General features: G+C 47.4%; 1 protein-coding gene across 5 annotated transcripts in view; it reads left to right on the top strand.

The window, feature by feature from the left end:
- DOCK10 (dedicator of cytokinesis 10) overlaps positions 1-19,795 on the top strand; it is a 2,208,289-nt gene that overhangs the window by 1,710,849 nt on the left and 477,645 nt on the right. For all 5 annotated transcript variants that reach the window (XM_069618176.1, XM_069618179.1, XM_069618177.1 and 2 more), the window contains exons 45-46: positions 12,176-12,391; positions 15,161-15,218. In XM_069618176.1, the coding sequence (XP_069474277.1) occupies positions 12,176-12,391; positions 15,161-15,218 (274 nt within the window). The remainder of the gene's footprint in view (positions 1-12,175; positions 12,392-15,160; positions 15,219-19,795) is intronic.

The raw sequence follows: 19,795 nt of genomic DNA, 5'->3' as shown, positions 1-19,795 counted from the left end.
TCTAGACTACAAGATGAAAGTCTCACTGTTACTAACATGTGCTGCAGAAGCCAACCTCTTTATTAGTCCAACATCTTGGCCCCGTTTGGACAGTCTTTTTTGGAACAGGGTTTTGTCACTCCCAAACTCAATGCCAATAGAGCGGGTTCGGAGAGAACTTGGCCTAACGTCACTATACACACAAATGGAATGGAAATCATTATCCCTCTTTAGGAAATGTATCCAACCGCCAGGTCTCAGTGGTTACACAATCATCAATGAGGCAATTGAAAGGAAAGAGGTTCAAGCCCTTAACATCTGGCATGAGACATGTTCCGCCATACTGTCCAACATTGCTAATTCGGAAAAATCATTAATCGAAAATCCGACTGGGGTAAAGTGAAAACTATTGGCCATGGATTGGATCTTGACTTATCAAAAAGTGAAATCCTATAAATTGTTCGTAGAAGAACCAGACGAACACTATAGAAGAGGAACAGTTTTGCCCTACTTTGAGAGGTTTCCTTCGCAGTTGGAGCGGAAAAACCTACTAAGGCTTTGTTTAAACCTATTTCCTATCAGGGAGGTTACAGGAAGGAGAACAAAGGCCCGGGAAGAGAGAATCTTAAACTGCCGGATTTGTGGAAATAGTACTGAAACTTTGAAGCATGTAGTACTAGAGTGTGAGCCCTTAACCGTTACAAGAGACAGGTGCCTGGGAAGATTCCTTGGGGAATCAAATATAAAAACGCAGGAGGACTAGTAGAGTACTCTAAGATGGGGAGGGCGGCTCTCCGTGACGGTGGCATTTCTACAGTTTGTGAGGGAAACATTTGCAGCTTTGGACGAAAAGGAAAATTCACTACCATGACTGAACAAACCATACGAACCTGGGCCTTGGGAAGAGGGGTTGTTTTTCAAAGAACCTGTAAGCGCACATAGAACCCAGCATGGGGAAGCCTGGAGACTGGAATAAAAAAAAGTCCAAAGAAAAGCATCCCGAGGAGAGGAGGAAGGTACTGAATGGAGGGTCCTCCCAAGCACCAACTTTGACAAAATGATGTCCAGCGCGCTTTAGTCCCCAGGTATGAAACACAAGCAAATAGCCAGCTAGCCTGAATCATTATACATAATGTGCCACAATCAGCACGCAAGATGCGGATAAGGGGAACTTTGCTCCTCCTATAGCAGTAAGAAAAGTGGAGAATTTGTTTTTGGTTGCACTACTTAATGGAGCAATAACATACAAAGAGTTTCTCCAGCATGGGGTCTGGCATGGATTCACATGCTCATGAATATTCCCCGTCGTCAGGCTGGGAATCCTCGGTAAAGAAAAAAACAGTATCAGTTTAGTTTCTGATCTGTCTTTCGTAGTAGTAACCAATCACTGGTCTCTGCGTCATACTGACCACAGCCAATGACTGCCCTCTACCTAAGCCCCGCCTCTGGCAGCCATCTTCAGATTTTTACCGCACGTTCATGTGTTGGGATCCTCGTGCTATTGCTCTCGAGCGTTAGTGCTATTTTTTCACGTTTTTTCTCAAAAACTTCGTTTTTTCGGTCAAAAGAGCCTCAAGCTCCACCGACTCTCCATCCGATCAACGGGGACCCGTGTCGGATTCGTCTACGCCCCTCAAGGGTGAAGATTTCGTCGAGCTACGCTTTTGGAGGATTCCAGAAGTTTCTCAGGCCCATCTCGGTCATGGCCCAGGAGCAGGGAACCTTGACGCCCGGAAAGCTGTTCAGGGTCTGCCCTGGATGCCAGCTGCAGAATGTCTTTAAGGAAGACGAACACTCCTTTTGTCTTTACTGCCTACATGAGGACAAGAGGCACGTGGAGAAGGACTGTGCGTTTTGCGGCAACATGTCGGAGCGGACCATGAAGGACCGCCATCAACGTCTCGCCAACTGGCTGGAAGGGAAGAGCCCGTCCGGCGAGAAGAAGAGGAAGAAATCCGAGCGGTCTTCTAAGACCTTTGAGGACGCCCCGGCGACGGGGGTCCAACACAAGGCCAAGCACCGCGAGTCCGCTGGCACCGGGAGCGCCGAACGGTCGGGCTCTACGGGCGCCAGGCAGGGCGCGCCCTCCCCGGCACCATCAACCACGAGCCAACGCTCTGGGTCGGGTAAGAGGAAGGCCGAGCACCCGGCGAAGCTCCTGGAGAGGCCCCGGTCGAGCTCGAAGGCGGAGGGGGAGCGAGGCAGTGTCCCCCCCCTCAAGGAGAAGGCGGTGAGCACACCTAAGGTGGTGAAAGCCTTAATCCATCCGGCCAAGGCCTCTATCGAGACAGTCGTGGCGGCCCTGGCTCAGCCTGTGGAGGCTACACCAGTGGTGGCGACCTCGGGGCTCAGAGTCTCCCTGCCACCGCGGAGGGAGTCCTCTTTTATGCCCATCGACAGGACCCCCGTGAAACCTCCGACGGAGAAAAAAAAGGGGGGGCAGGGGGTCGTCGTGGATTCGGCCTCAACCTCTGAGGAGGAACTGATCGAGGTTTTAAGCCACGGCGTTGGCGTGGAAGAAGACCAGCCCGTCGGGAGGGATCCCGACGCAGGAGACGACGACATCATCGAGGGTACCGACGGGGCCCCTGACCGCCCGTCGGACTCCCCTCTACCAGCGCTGCAAGACAACTCGGCGGCCATTTTGTTGGCTATACAGTCCTTATGCTCAGAGATAAGGACGAGACTGCCGTTACCAGTGGAGGAGCCACTCCCATCGGGGGACCCGGAACCAGGCCCTTCGGGCAGCCCTCCTCCTAAGAAAAGAAGGATTCACCCTCCACCTCCCTTTCAGCCGTCGTGCCCCGTTCAGCCCTCCTCCCCGTCCACGACTCGAGGGGATGACACGGGGACTGACACGGCCACGACGGGTACGGACGACGAGGTGTACGACGAGGATCTGCCGTCGTCACCTCCCACCCGGGCTTCCCCGCCCGACGAGATTGGATCTTTTCACTCCATGATCGCCAGGGCATCAGAGCTCTTCCAGCTCTGCCCTGAGGAGAAGAAGAAGGAAGGTTTCCTTTATCAGCGGCGCGAGGCCAAGAGGAAGACGGTCCTCGCGGTACCTCTGCTGGACGATATTTGGGACGAGGGCCTTGCCCTCCTCAAGAACCCATCCACGACGCCGGCTAGAAGAGACCGGTACGAGAAGAAGTACCGGGTCCCCGACGCGGCCCCCTTGTGGCTCCAGGCACAGCCTACCCCGGACTCCGTCGTCTCCGCGGCGGCCAGGAAGAAAGCGGGGGGGGGTGCGGCCTCCACGTCGACTTCCCCGCCGGACGGCGAGGGAAAGAAATTGGACACGATGGGGCGCAGGGTCATCTCGTCTGCAGTGACGACGATTAAGGCGGCCAACGCCTTAGCTATCGTAGCCCGCTACGACAGGGAGCTGTGGTACAAACTGGCTCCCCTGCTGGACTTCCTACCGGACGACAAGAGGGCGGATGCCCTGGAGATCTTGCAGGAAGGTGAGGTGGCGTCGGACCACTCCATCACGATTGCGACGGACATCGCCGACACTGGATTTCGCCAGTTGGGCAACGGCGTGTGCCTTAGGCGGCGTGGATGGCTCAAGGCTACTGACTTCCGTCAAGACGTACAGACCAGAGTCCTGGACATGCCGTTCGATGGGAACAACCTGTTTGGGAAAACAGTGGACGATTCCCTTCAAGCCATTAAAGCGCGGAGACGGCCCGGGCTCTCGGGGTTCTCCAGCAACGGCGGCCGCCCTTTCGGAGCAGCGGAGGCAAGGGCGCCTCCAAAGGTTCCGGCGGCGGATTTTCCACCTACCGTCAAGCGGCCCGTTCGTCGTCTCAGGAAGCTTACAGGGGATGAGGCAAGTCAGGCGGACCCCGCCGTCGTCGCCAAGGAGGTCAAGGCGGCAAAGCCTCGTCTAAGCAGGATTGAACCGGCCGTGGGGTCGGGCCCCCACCGAAGCACCCTGGTGGGAGGCCGGCTGGCGAGCTTCGTCAGCGTGTGGGAGTCCATCTCCACCGACCGTTGGGTGCGGGACACCCTAGCCCAGGGTCACGCGCTCGAGTTTCAAAGAAGGTGCCCGCGCGTCCCCCCTGTGGCCAGGAAAGAGCTTCACGTCCCTCAGCTTCTCCTGGAGGTAAAGGCGATGCTCAGGAAGGGCGCCATCGAACTCGTCCCAAAGAGGCTTCGGGGCTCCGGAGTTTACTCAAGATACTTCCTCGTGAAGAAGAAGACGGGAGGATGGCGCCCCATCCTAGACCTAGGACGGCTGAACAAGTTCATCAAGGCGCAGAAGAGCCCTTCCCTTCGGTCTACGGTCGGCACCCAGGGTATTCACCAAGTGCCTCGCACCAGTGGCGGCGCAGCTGCGCCGAGAGGGGATCCATGTCTACCCCTACATGGACGACTGGCTCATCCGAGCCAAGACGAGGGAGCTCGCCGTGGAGCACACGGCAAGGACCGTCCAACTTCTCACGGACATGGGATTCTCCGTGAACTACGCCAAGTCCCACCTGGTACCCGCGCAAGTCGCACTGTTTCTGGAAGCGAAGCTCGACACAGTGTCCCTTCTGGCCTCCCCGTCGGAGGAAAGGACCAGGGCCATCCTGGGCAAGGTACAGCGGATGTTGATTGCCGACGCGGCCAAGGTGAGGTCCATCAAGTCCCTCCTCGGAATGATGTCTTCTTGTATCTACCTCATCCCCATGTGCAGGCTCCGGATGCGCCCGTTGCAGGAGTTCCTGGACGCGCGCATGATCCAAAAGACGGGCAACTTCAAGGAGAGGATCACACTCGACGAGAGTTTCCGACGAGCGATCCGGTGGTGGGGCACCCGTGCGCATCTGACGGCGGGCATGGACTTCCAGACCCCAGGCCACCAGGAGACAGTGACCACGGATGCCTCCCTGGAAGGGTGGGGAGCGCACACCGGATATCTGCACGCGAGAGGCCTTTGGCTCCCGACAGAGAAGTCCCTCCATATCAACGTCCTGGAGCTCCGTGCAGTGTTTTGGGCCCTCAGGTCCTTCCTTCCGTCCCTCAAGGGCAAGGTGGTGAGGATCTTCACCGACAACACCACCAACATGTTTTACATCAGGAAACAGGGCGGAACCAGGTCCCCAGCACTGTCCAAGGAGGCGCAGGACCTGTGGCATTGGGCCGTCGCCCAAAGGATGTTTCTGGTGCCGTTTCATCTGGCAGGGATAAAAAACACCATTGCCGACTCACTCAGCAGGGAGCTGCGCTCGTGCCACGAGTGGGAACTACGGCAGGATCTAGTGGACCGCCTCTTCCGACGGTGGGGCACACCCCAGATCGACCTGTTCGCGACGGCGACGAACTCCAAGTGCCGGAGGTTCGCCAGCAGGTTTCCCCAGCCGAGGAGCATGGGCGATGCTTTCTCGTGCCCCTGGGAAGGCCTGTTCCTATACGCGTTCCCTCCTCTGCCACTGCTGATCCGGCTCATCAACCAGCTCAAGAGGTCACGGTGCAGGATGATCCTCGTCGCACCTGCGTGGCCGAGGCAGATATGGTTCCCGGACCTTCTGGACTTGTCAGCGTCCCCGTCAATCAAGCTCCCAGTGGACGCGGATCTGCTCTCCAGGGAAGGAGGCGCCATCCTCCACCACGACCCGAAGTCGCTGAACTTGCAGGCCTGGCTCCTGCAGCGCTAGAGTTTGGGGAATATGACATACCGGCCGACTGCAGAGAGGTTCTTGCAAAGGCCAGGGCGTCCTCGACTCTTAAATGCTACGGACACAAATGGAAGAGGTTCTCTGTCTGGTGCCACGCACAGAAGATTAACCCTCTAGGGATTACGGCCCCCCAAGTGCTGGCGTACCTGTTGACGCTGGCCAAGGCTGGACTGGCACACGCGTCCATCAAGATTTATCTTGCTGCGATCTTCCGATACACCAGAACCACGGGGCGGACGTCCTTGTGGTCTCATCGTCTGGTGAAAGAGTTCATGAAGGGACTGTTCAGATCGTTCCCGCCGGTGAAGGCTCCGGCCCCGGTGTGGGAGCTCAACGTGGTGCTGACCAAGCTCATGGGACCTCCGTTCGAGCCTCTGCACTCGGCCCCGTTGAAGTTCCTGTCGTGGAAAACAGCGTTTCTTGTGGCCATCACCTCCGCACAACGAGTGGGAGAGATCCAGGCCCTATCTTGCAAGCCACCATACTTGACTTTTCACGACACGAGGGTGGTGCTCAGGACGCACCCCTTCTTCATGCCCAAGGTGCCGTCGGACTTCCACCTCAACGAACCCTTGGTGTTGCCTGTGTTTTTCCCGTCGCCTTCGTCGCCGGCTGAGAGGACTTTGCACTCGCTTGATGTGCCTGGAGCGCTGAAGTTCTACTTGGACCGCACGAAGTGTTTTCGGAAGACGTCACAACTCTTTGTGAACTTTGGATCTGTCAATCAGGAGAAGGCTCTCTCGAAGGCTTCCATTTCCAGATGGCTATCCGGCTGTATCATGTACTGTCATCGGTTGGCAAACCGACCGCTGCCTGGCCGTCCGAGAGCCCATTCCACCAGAGCGATCGCAGCTACCACGGCGTTCCTTTCTGGTGTGCCCTGGACATATGCAGGGCTGCTACGTGGAGGTCGACGCACACCTTCACAAAATTCTACTGCGTCGATCGGGATTCCAGGGAGGAGTCCAGGGTCGGCCAAGCAGTGCTGCGCAACCTGTTCGCCTGAGGTGAGCCTGGTGAGGAGGTAAGATTGCTTGATGTTGAGTTTGATGTAATGCTTAATGTTGAGCCTTTGCCACCTCCCGTGGTTGTGCATGTGTGTACTGCTATGTATTCTTTATTCATGAGCATGTGAATCCATGCCAGACCCCATGCTGGAGAAGGAACAAGTTACTTACCTGTAACTGTTGTTCTCCAGCATGGGTCTGGCATGGATTCACATGCGAACCCTCCCGCCTACCCCTCTGCGGCTCTTCACTTGGTCATACTGCCATTTCACGTGCTTCCAAATCTGAAGATGGCTGCCAGAGGCGGGGCTTAGGTAGAGGGCAGTCATTGGCTGTGGTCAGTATGACGCAGAGACCAGTGATTGGTTACTACTACGAAAGACAGATCAGAAACGAAACTGATACTGGTTTTTTCTTTACCGAGGATTCCCAGCCTGACGACGGGGAATATTCATGAGCATGTGAATCCATGCCAGACCCATGCTGGAGAACAACAGTTACAGGTAAGTAACTTGTTCCTTCTGCCTAATAGGAAACCTCCGTGTCATGCTATAGAATTATCATGTAGAATTAGTTGTAAGTCTTGTTGCAAATGCATAGTCAATGTTTCGTGCCTCCAAGCGCAGATGCTGCCTGCAGGGGTGTGGCTTGTGTCGACTTGGAGAACATCTTTGTTGGTAAATCTGATTCACAAGAATGATGCGCTCAGAAATACTCTACCACTGTCACTTGCTTCCTGTATGATTGGTCCGATCAGGTAGTCCGAGAGGGCCATTTTCAAAGAAGAGAGGCTGGTTTCAAACCCTTTCTGCGTTGTCAAGACCCACATAGCATCTGTGAAGTTTCCTTAACACATATTGCAGCCGTTCTATTTAATAATCAAGGGATTTCACAGACGGCAGCACCACTTTTCTGATTTATTGAAAGCTCAAAGACACTTCCGTAAATCACAACAACAGCACCACTTTTAGTATTTACTGAAAGCGCAAAGACACTCATAATTCCAAAAAGTGTCAGATATTTTAGAAATCCTTGTAGTGACACTGGTGCACATGCTGGCCCCATAATAGATTTGTGGAGCTTTACCTGATGGAAAGCACACAACTCCCCTCCAAACCTTCCACCCACCTCACAATGGTGGTGCTGGAAAATGCAGGGGAGAATGTCGACTTTCCACACTACTTTTCTTAAAAGCTCTGAATCAGGCTTTACAGGTCTTAAATTGGGTGTTCTTGGTGACAGCCAACTGGCACATACACATCATACTTGTAAATATATGGTGGAAGCTATAACAGTATTTAAAAAAAATATGTGTGTTAGTTTTGGTTTACCCTAACAAAAATTGTGAGCTGAAGGAATGCCTAGCACACCAGTAGGTGTGTCATATCATCTTGAATTGCTGCAGGCTTCCTCTCTGCATAACTTACAAGTTTGAGTCACAGACCCCTACGTGCCCCTTAACTTACTCATCTTCATTAATAAGTCCATACTGCTGAGAAAATGAAGTACAAACATATCACTAATTCATTCATCAAATCAAGATAAAATGCTTAGAAAATGTTCTGCGGTGGCACGCTCTGTAAATAAGACTCGAGTATCTCATTCAATCAAACATCACATGAGGACAGTCATTTCTAAAGTCAGAGTCTCGGTACCTGTTGATGCGGATGCTTCCAGCATATTTGTATGAGGAATGGGGCTGGCACTGTTGCCATTGCCTGGGTAATGATAAGGAGGGGATTAACCGAGCATGTTTCCAAAAGGAGACAGTTGGAACATATGATACTTTATTATTGTTGAACTCCTATAGAGTTATCCGCAAAGTCATCCTCAACATCTGGAGACTATCTGGAACTGATATTCTTTTATGAAATTGTGTACATCCTTGTTATAAAAAATACCAGCAGTAACCTTATTTGACTCAGAAATGAATTACCATCATCAACAATTACCACAATCAAAATTTTTCCAGGGCGAGGACATTGACCTCAAGTATATACTTTTTGTATTGCCTACATTTATGTCTGAAGACCAAGGTTTTTATTTTCCCCATATTGACCACAAATTGGAGTTCTGAGCATTTATCCACAAATGCACACAGAGTTGCCTCCAAGCCTTTTTTGACGTTGCCAAAAGCACAGCGTCATCAGCAAAAAGCAGTACAGGGATTAATTCGAACCTCAGCTTTGGCTGGACCAAAAATGTTGTCATTAGTTAATTGATAACTTTGTCTATTTACATTAAAAACAACAGAGGGGCGAGAACGAAACCCTGCTTCATCCCTCTGGTCACAGCAAAGGGATCAGTGAGTTCGGCCCCTAACCCCCAACGCAGTGAAGCTTTATTTTCAGAATAAAGTTGTTCAATAATCTAATGTTGCGTGGAACTCCCCTTCTAGTCAATATGATATGATTGGTTATTTATAACACCCTTACTACCCAGAGGTTTCTAGGCATGGACCCAGGGATTGAACCTGTGTTGCTCCGTGTCGTCTTGCTTCCAAGGTGAGCACGTTGCCCCTGAGCTATCCTCCCGAGGCAACAACTGATTGTGTGGGACCTCTTCAAAAGCAGTTCTGCGGTCAGCGAATAACGTAAAGAATTTCATCTTCCTCAGAACTCTGTACTTCTGAACAATCAAAAAATAAATGAAATCCCTGGTCCGAAATACTTATCTTCGGCTGTAAGCCCACCTGTAGCTGATCAAATATGTCCTCTTTCACTGTCCATGCCTGAAGGTGTTTGTAAATTGCCCTAGCAAACATTTTCCCGGTTCTATCTAACAAGGATATGGCATGTAACCACCCGGGCATCCCTCCCACCTACTTGTAGACGGGAACAATGGTGGCATTTTGCAACGGGGTGAGCACCTTGTTGTACCTGAGGACCATGTTGAAATACCTATATAACACAGGGACCCAGACAATCTGTCCATCTTTATGGAGAGCTACTATCGGTATGTAGTTGGGCCTGGACGCATTCATCCCTCGCTGTGACTTGATGACAATCTTGACTTCCAGGTAGCTTAGTTCTGTGGGAGTGGTGTTTCGTTCGATTACGTTAGGCATTTTTCACTGTTTTGGTGGGAGGCCCCAGGGAGTAGATCTTTTTTCCCCCGGGCCATATAAATTCAAGCAATGGTTTCTCCAACCGGTCGGAGTGATATTAGAACCTATTTCATTTTCTTCAACCTCCCTCCTTTCACTTACAATTTCCCAGAGCAGATCTGTATCACCAGAGAGGATTGCTTCATGCAAGCTCTCCCACTTAAGGTGAGCTAGGGTATCTTTTTTTTAACTTGATTAAAGATTTTGAATTGCCTCTCAGAATCCGGAGGTCTACTTTATTAACCATGGAGCCTCTTTTCACACCATTCCAAAGGCAGGACTTTGCTAATTTGCACTATTCCTCGTACCACTTATCTGTTATAATAGCATGCATGCTTATGAAATGGCTAGTTTTGGTGATGAGCGTTGGATATTCGTAACCAAATTGTAAAATATATAATGAACCTCATCCTCCGGATAGTCTGTATTCAGAAGCCATTCAAGATCGAGCAACAATTAATGGTAAATATTTATTTGCAATGAGGTTGAGTTAAGGGTGGCCCATCTAATCGCCCCCCGCAAATGCCCTACAATCCGATTGCAGTGCTAGAGTTACCAGGCATAACTGACAGCTCCTGTTCTGATAGAAGATCGGGTGTTATGGTAATCGGGCTATCATCAGTTCCAATTCTTCCCAAGACGTTAAAGTCTGTTCCATTACCCCGATCCTGACTGATAGAAAGATAAAATCTATAAGGGACACACATTCCTTCCTATTAAAAGCAGGTTTGGCAGGTTTGTCATTCATGAAGTGCCCATTGCATGCCCTTAATTCCATCCCAAATAGAATGTTTAGAAAGATCTAAGGCACGATGGTGGGTCCCCTTTGGTGGGGCAGCAATTAATGTATTAATGTCCCAAACCTCATCATGGTCATCCCAAATGCCATCTGTGTCCTTTAGTGGTTCAATTTGCAAATTGAAATCATCGAGTAGAGCCATATGATGATCGATCCCTGCTTGGGCTTCTCTCTCTTCTCTTTCTTCTGTGAGTTTCTTCACTTGCTCAACTGCATTAGGGCCTTGTTTCTTAATGGGCCGATTGTATATATTAAACAATATCATCAACTGATCATTAAGTAGATTCATTTATAATTATTGGATATCTACCAATAAAGGTCTACAATAATCAATGTGGCCATGCACCCGTAAGGTTTTCCTTTTGGGCCGTTAGCCGCTGGTTTCTGAAAAATTTCATAACCTTGCTGATCAACCAGTTCCAGGGACCATGTTTTACATATGGTTCCCTGGATGCATTAGAACAATATGTCAAGTACAGCACTTTCTGTTGGTGAACCTTTATAATAATATTCTTTAAATATTTACATCTTTTCATCTTCCAATTCACTCATTCGAAAAAAAATCTCCAAGATGTACTGTTTTATTTCTCACTACTTCATTGATCGTGATCAGAAAAAGGATCCATCTATTTAACTGCTGCCTTGCAATCCTGAAAACATGTGTGTAACAATCCAGCCCGATGCCATCCATTATTGCTCTCACTGCATGCTTCAACCAGAGTATAACATTTGCATGCAAACAAAACAGCCTGCAAACTTTTCAATGATAGAAGGTGCTCCAGTGACCCACAAGATTGTGCATTATGCTCAAAGAATCTTCCAGAAGATTTTATGGAAATACGAGATGATACAGAAAAAGACATAACTTTCTGCTACAATATCTACTTTAAATGAAAGGCTGTTTCTTGCTAGAATGATAAAAAAAATCTCATAAATTGAACATGTCAAATGTTGCTGTGGGATTCATTTATTTAGGGGAGAAGGGCTGCCTTGATCCGCAGACTAGAATAATTTACAGAACAACAAAAACCTGTCTCTGCGCATCAGCATACCCTATTGCCACCTAATCCCTTTACACTGGGTACATAAAGGAACATTTTTGGGGTTAGACCTTGTCTGTGTATGCACTCTGCAAATCAGAGGATGGGTTGGCAGATGGATTGATGAGCAACTGGTTACTGGGGGAAACGCGTTGTGTGGATGATAACATAATGATAGGACGCTTTGATGGATCAATGGATCGATGGATGCAAACGTGGGTCATTTGGGTGGATGCTTGTGGATGGATGAATGTGTTGGTGGATGGATAGCTGGATGGAAGGATGGATGAAATGATAAATATAAGGAGTGGTGGTTAGAAAGACAGGTAGAGATAAAGATAGAGGGATAGGTATGCAGATAGATAGATACATAGATAGATAGACAGATAGAAAGATATGTTGATATAATGATACATAAGTTCATCAGGAAATGTGGTATCCTCTGCCTTGCAGATCAATGACCTTTTCCTTAAAATACACAGAGTTCTATTTGCTAGTGTTATGTAATTAGTGATGTAATGTTATAAAAGCTGTAATGCCAAGGACCTTATCTTTCTGTGTTTTTTTCAAAGGCCAATCATTTCCCTGCTGAAGTAAAAGATCTGACCAAACGCATTAGGACGGTTCTTATGGCCACCGCTCAGATGAAGGAACACGAGAAGGACCCAGAGATGCTGGTGGACTTGCAATACAGCCTTGCAAATTCTTATGCAAGCACGCCAGAGCTGCGCAGAACTTGGCTTGAAAGCATGGCAAAGATTCATGCCAGAAATGGTGATTTATCTGAGGTAAGATCAACATGTTCGAGGTTGAATGAATGACGTTTCTCACGCGTTATATTTGCTTTTCTTCTCATATTGTGTTTCCATTATATTTCCTTTCTCTTAAAAAAATACTTGGTTAAATTAAATGAAGTTGATGGCGAAAGTAAAATAGTCACTGCAAAAAAATATTGACCTCCAAGTATAGTTATATAGATATTCAACAAGCGTCAGCATTTAATAACATGGGTGTGTTACATTAATGATTCTATTTAATAAAGTTCTTTCACCAAAGCCATGAACACTTGCAAAGAACATTTGTGTGGCAGCATTTCATGCATTGCTTACGAATGTATGACCGTTCCTTTGCTTGCTGTCGATAATGTCTCTCATCTATTTCATGGGAGCTTGTTTTTGAAATGTTTTTAACATTCTGTATGTATTAAATTAACAACTCAATACACGAGGTGAGTCAGTATTGATGGGAATTTAGGGTGCACCTTATCAAACAATGCACTGGCATTGTGCATTGGATATTGTTTCATACTGTACCGCATGCTATTGGTCTATCTGACGAGGAATGTAAATAAAGAGTATAATTGTGTATTTAATAAACGCAGACACTTTGTATTGTATATCGTAAGCTTTTGACAACCATGGATGTATGGTATTCTTTGGAAGTAAGCCACACTTTCCTTTATTCTCATTATTGGGTAATGGTTATGGATAATGGAACACCACATCCTCCCCGCATATCATAGGTCAATCAAAATAGAGACTGGGACAGGAAAGGCCATGCTGTGGGCTTCCAGTTCAGATTAACTTCATGAGGACAGTTTATCCTGAAGCCCTTTTTGTGACTGGGCATATTCACGCACTATGGCAAAGTGCAGTTGACTGTCCTATGGCCTGACTCTTAAGCCTGCCCCTTGCCTCCACTGGACAAATAGTCAAGGTGCTTTGGTAATCGCACTGAGGGAAGTACAGTATAGGAACAGTGGTGGGCTGTTTCAGGCTATATCTACCCCCACATAAGAAAATGTCTCTATCTCCCATGCTTGTTTCCTGCGTTGCAACGGGTTCACCAATTACACTGCTCTTCTGCACTTCTAGCATTGGCAGCTGGATGCATTGTCTTTTTTCGTGTCTTTAGAAGCCTTACATTCCAACTGTGCAATGCATTTACTATTGGTCATTACTGTGTCCAAGCACTTAACAGATATATCATGGGTTGTACTTACAGGGTTTATTTTTGTATAAATCTATGCTTTGCTCCATCGTAAACGTTTTTCGATCCTAACCTAATTTTTAAAGAACTCTTAGGAGGTGAGTGTTTTATGGCCGGACTCTTAGGTCTGCCACATGCCTCTGCTGGACAACTTGTCAAGGTGCTTTAGTAATCGCACTGGCAGAACTACACTTTAGGTACAGTGGTGGGATGTTCTGGGGTAGCTTCGGAGGTCTAGAGTTTTCTGAAGAGAATAGGAGGTTTAGTGACCAGAAGGCATCCAGTTACTTGGGGTGTATCTTCTGTAGCAACCAAGTATATCTCTCATGATCTTTCTCCTCGTTCTTGCACTTTTCCTCTTTCACTTTTTTCTCCCACTTTCCTTTTCTCTGCCTCTATCTTGCCCTGTTGATCTGCGTGTTTCACCGCCAAGCCCTTTGCTCTCTCTCTCTGATCTCCTCTCTATCTTTGTGTGTGCTTGAAAAATAAATATATAAATAAAGTTGATTCAGAAGAAAAACAGTCAATATCTCAATGTAACTAACAAAGTCCTTTATTTTTCTTATTTGATGTGATATGAGAAGTAATGTATAACGTGCCTGTACACAAGTGTTTCTAGGCGTGACAAGACAAGGGAGGGATGACTGTGGAAGGACAAAACAAATGATCTTACTAGGCCTTGTGTCATTCAGATTGTGCAAGTGCGATACACAAAGTGCATGCAGGGAGGCAGAGGGGAAGTGCACAGTGGAGAAAAGGGGGAAGTGCAATCAGGGCAGCATTGCTCTGAGTGAGTGCAGTGTGGGCAGTACGGTTCTGGGTAAATACAAGGAGGCAGGGGACTGTAGGGTTCCAGATACAGCCCATAAGTGCGCGGTATGCCCAGAGGCAGTGCCGGGGCTACTGGTCGTGGAGGAGCCTGGTACCCAGTGAGAATCTGAGGTTAGCCAGGCAACCAGTCAGCGCAGCAGACAGGTATGTCAGCAGGGGAGAGAGAGAGAAGGAGAGAGAGAGAGAGAGAGATAGCAGAAGCGAAAAGGAATGTCTTGCGCTGCTTCCAGAACTTCAAGTGCTCCAGCTCAAATTTGAGAGGTGCAGGAAAGCCATTCCAGAGGTAGGCACCTGCAGAGGAGAGATATATACCCCCACTCTCTGCCTGCAGAAGCGTCTGACCCTCAGAGAGTTGGAGGTGGCTGAGCAAAGGGCTCGAGGAGGAAGGTGTTTAGGAAGAGGGAGTTGGATGTAGTGCGGGCCCGGAAGTTTCTAATGTATATTTAAATTCTTTGTGTGCTTATAATAGCTGTAACACACCGCTAATCCAAGTAAAATGTGCAGCTTGTGCTAAATCCGATTTTACATAAATGCTTCTGTTTATGTGATTAGCAACGGCTTTCCGAATAGCTGCGCTGCTTAAGTTGTGCTTTGACTGGCATGCTATGTATTTTCCATTTCTTGAAAGACTGTCTCTGATATAGGGAGTGATCATGGGTCTTAAAACACATTTCCTTTCCGCACTGTCGCAGGGAGCAGGGGCTCACTTCTAATATAATGTTCTCTTTTCATTGCAGAGTGCTATGTGCTATATCCATATAGCTGCGCTGATCGCAGAGTACCTCAAAAGAAAAGGTAAGCACAGTCGACATTCAGAGACGGGCATATCATATCTATTGCGGGTATAATGGGCGGTATGGGTTGTCCCCTGAAACCTATACTGTTTTGGAATAATCAGAAAAACGAGGGCAAAAGAGGGAAGAGTCTTAAACCCAGCAAAGCTGTGTGTGTCTATGCTCAGTATTGCTGGGCGTAGCCACAGTTACCCATAAACTAGGGATACTAATTGAAAAGGGCATGCTCTCAATCTGGATATACAGTGATTAGCAATAGAAACCGAAAATTGCCTTAAGTCGGCTAAATGAATGTAATCAATGATTTAATTCTGATAAAACAAAATGATGTTTCCTGCATATGAATAATGGTCTGTATATAATGCCATTATCAGGGCCTGAAGAGACAGTACCCACTTCTCACAATAACTATGAAACAAGCATTATTGTGATACTGCACTTACTACCACCACCTCCACCCTTTGTCAGATTAGTTAACAAGTACTTCAAACAGGATTGGAAAAGCCAACAGTTTTCACGTTTATGTAGAATGGAAAGGCATTTTCCGGGCACTGCCATAATGTTACTATCTGGCCATTGGGTGGCAGCAGCTGACAAATGGTACTACCTACTCCTCAGAAGCTCAGTGTCTCCATAGCTCTGGTTCTCTCTAGGCTGGACTTCTGCAACAGCCTCTTCCTCAGTCTGCCTCTTTACTCCCTTCTCTTATACATCTAATCCAGAATAGGGTTGTGAGACTTATCCCTGGTCTTACACCCCGGGACTGCATCTCTCCAGCCCTAAAATCTCCACTGGCTCCCAGCGAATGGAAGGATCAAATTCAAGGCACTCTGCATCATCCGGAAGGCTGTCTGGGGCCTGGGACCTCTCTACATCCAGCTCCACCTCCCTAAATACCTCCCTGCTAGAGTTCATCAGTCCTCTAGCTCAAGCTCTCTGCAGTTGAGGTGTTTTGCCAAGCAGAAAGTGGGAGGTAGAACCCATTCCTCGGCAGGAGTCACCCTCTGGAATGGCCTCCCTGCCCGCCTCAGACTTAAGCCGGATCTCTTAAGTTCCAGAAACCTCTCAAGACTTTCCTCTTCTTCTCCTCCTCATTCCCTTTCATCTCCCTTGCTAGTGTCCCTCTTCTGCTGCGACCAGTGCCTGGTCCGTTATGAGTCTTATAGGTGCTAGCCCCCCCCCTTGACCAGTCTCTGCCAGCATCCCTAAACAGCACTTGCCTGTGTGCATCTCCCTCTGCCGTTGTGTCTGGTTCCATATAAGTTCTTATAGGGCCGTGTACCTCCCTGACCAGTCTCCTCCAGCATCCCTACCAGCACTTGCCTTTGGGCACCCTTCACGGAATTGTATTATCTGGTCCACCACCTTCCACTACACTTGTCCTTGCTCCCCCACCTTTCTCCTAGCACTTGAACGTGTGGCTCCCATCAGCACATGCTCCCCTTGGGCTCCCACTCCTGCACGTCTTCCCCCTTCCCAGTCCTTCTCCCTACCTCCACCCTCCCCTACACTTTTTTGTCTTTGTACTTGCATGGCAAGAATGTCGATAGGTCTAGTATGACCGTTTACTGTTGTTTATTTCCTAGCCCCTGCCCCTTTTTTCTTTGTGGCACCTGGAAACACTTGTGTATAGGCGCCATACAAATGTCCAATAAAATTAAATTAAGTAATGCCTATACACAAACTAAAACTAATGTCTTTGCCTTTGCTAATGCTTGTTATTGACAGGAATTCAATGCACAGAAAAGATTCAAGGACATACATATGAAGTATAAATCAAATGCCTGCACGAGAGCACCCTTGTTTGAGACAGTTTCTTTTTACACAAGGAGCTATTTCATAGATGTAAATACACTGTTAACTTACAGAAGATTGCTTAGAAATAGCATAGGCTTCCCCGCAGAAGCTCAGAGCTAGCTCAAAATGATTCCTGGGGAAGGACGTTTTAGATGGGATGGGGCACGTAGAGGGTGAGAAGGGTCATAGAAACGCATGGCCATGGGTGGTCAGTCAATGGGCCTCATTACGAGTGTGCCAGTCTGGTAACTGGCACACTCGTAAGTGTGCCAGTTACCAGACGACTGCCTTCCCGCCTGCCCGCCAAGACCTGGTGGAAGGGACAGCAGCCACTCACAGACTTTGACGGAAGCACCTGCACGGTTGCACACGGTGCCGGTGCTTCCATCATCCCCATTCCCATCGAGTCCTATGGGACTCAAATGGGAATGAGGATTTAAATTTTTCCTGCGCCTGACTTCCCGGAGCGCCGGAGTCGTAATCCCCTGGTTATTCCGGGAAGCCCGCCGGAAAAATTCACGAGTCCGATGGCAGCCTGCCGATTTAACCGGCACGGCTACTCGTAATGAGGCCTAATGGGTGGATAAATATTTAAGCAATACCTGCAGCATGTGTGTCTCTCCTTCACAACCAATCTCTGTCCTAGCATCACCTTGTATGCCAATAGTTGCAGTTTATAGGCAGCGCTTAAACATCCCCTAACTTCCAAAACTTAAAAATGTTTGGGGAATCACACACTGAGAACTTTATCTCATTATTGTGCTACTTTTTTAACTGTGTGATTCCAGAGCTCTCAAGTTTCCTGTAGCCGTGTTTGAGAAGGCCTTGCAGTTCTGTTTTTCCCTCTGAATCCTGGGAATTTCAGTTTCTTTCCCATTGAAAATTCTGTAAAACTACAATTCCCAGAATTCCAAACAAAAACAAAACTGGCTATTTTTCTTACGCATGGCTATTGGAAAATTGAGAACTTTGCGATTCTTGCCACCTTGTCAGGAGAGTTAAATATTTGTTCTCAGACTGCAGAGTTATGAGTTTGTTCAAACGTACTTTTAATTTGCCTCCATCTCAAACCAATGGTTAGGGCGGTATATTGTCATTAGCCCATGGTCAATTTTCCCTTCCTGTCCCACACCCCAGTCTCTAAAATAGGGCAAACCGAAAAGCAAAAGAGTACCTGTAAATATTTCAGAAAATGTTATGGGAAATGCAAGGATATGACATGTGGCTACTTAAACAATCAATCACAGTGAAAGGTGTGTGTAGGGTTAGAAAAACTAAGAATGGGGCACACAGAAAAAACATTTGCATTCAACTATGAAATATTCAAGGACATGGACGTGCTTACCTTTTGAAGGCTGCCACTGTGCGTTGTCCCAGATAGCAGAAAATTAAACCCTGGTTACAAATGAATAATTCTCTTTCGAAAGATCAATATTTGGCTTTTCTTACCTATGGTCCACAATATTTTGGACCAGTAATTACAAAAGCTATGCATGTAACGCAGGTAATGCATGAATAGGACATTTTTGTATTTCATCGGATACAGCCTATTTATTAAGGAATATAGTAATGGTCACTCAATAAATGGTTAGATGTAAAGAATCCGTTCACTCATGAAATGTAATGATGTTGTGCAATGGGCACAACCAGTTTAAAGCTGATCATAAGCAATCAAATATCCAAACACATTCTGTTCTTGTACCCGGAGGACATGTGTGGATCAGAACATTTGAAGGTGGGAATATGCCTTATGTAATAGTCAATTCAAATCACCTTATTTTAGCCTCTCATACTGCCTCATATCAGGAGTGAGTAGTCTCAGAATGTCAGATAACCGTTGGCTTTATTTTCAAAGATAATACAGTGCTTCTTCTTTGGGGCACTTGTCTTCACTCTACTCTGTCTCTGCTTCCGGATTTCTTCTAAAGACTAACACGTCTCCTTTTTAATTGTCTCGTCGAAGTCTGCCCATGCCTTGCCTAGCAGAATGCAGCCTAGACCTGTCTAGGAAAAGCCATACTTCCCCATGTGGATGAGTTGTCAAGATTCACAAAGCATTTTCTGTGGATGCTAGATCAGCTGTTCACAGTTCATACTGTTAAGGATTCCAATCGGGCGTCACACACCGGACAAGGACTCTTGCCCTTCGCCCATGATGTAGAGCTCAATTAGAATACTTTTTCTTTATTTTGTACAAATTCGAATAGAGATGGCATCCAAACTGTCTCACACACCCTTTTACAAATACCCCGGGTCACAATGGACCATGAAACAGGCCGGTTGGTGGGAATACGATATTTATTTATTTTAAAATCAAAGAAAAGCACAACATTTTAATATTGGGTAGCAATCTCAAATGAGGTGATAATTACAATGTAAACTAATGAAATACACTTGGTTAACTTTCTACAAGAACATATCCAAAGCACAAATGAATAGGAGCACTTTTTCTATTCGGGTAGATAGCACCCAAGTTAAGATTTCCCCCTGCAATGCTCCCTCAAACCCCAATTAATCGAATGGATAGAAAGGAGCAGCAAGGAGTAAGGGATTTCAGGCACCAAACCTTCACATGATAAGAGGATTTAAAAACCCTTTGCAATTGTAGAAAATGACACTCGGAATTGGTAAATAATTAATTTGCGTGTGGTTGAATAATTGAGGTAAATATGATTTGTCACATTATCAGGGATGTAATATCACTAGCAACTACAAGGCAAGGTATCAAAAAAGGGCATACAGGTCAAAAAGCAACTTGAAAGCAACACGCAGTGCAGCCAA

Source organism: Ambystoma mexicanum, chromosome 10, assembly GCF_040938575.1.
Source record: "Ambystoma mexicanum isolate Mex_15411 chromosome 10, UKY_AmexF1_1, whole genome shotgun sequence".
NCBI lineage: Eukaryota > Metazoa > Chordata > Amphibia > Caudata > Ambystomatidae > Ambystoma > Ambystoma mexicanum.
This window is presented reverse-complemented; position numbering and strand designations above follow the sequence as displayed.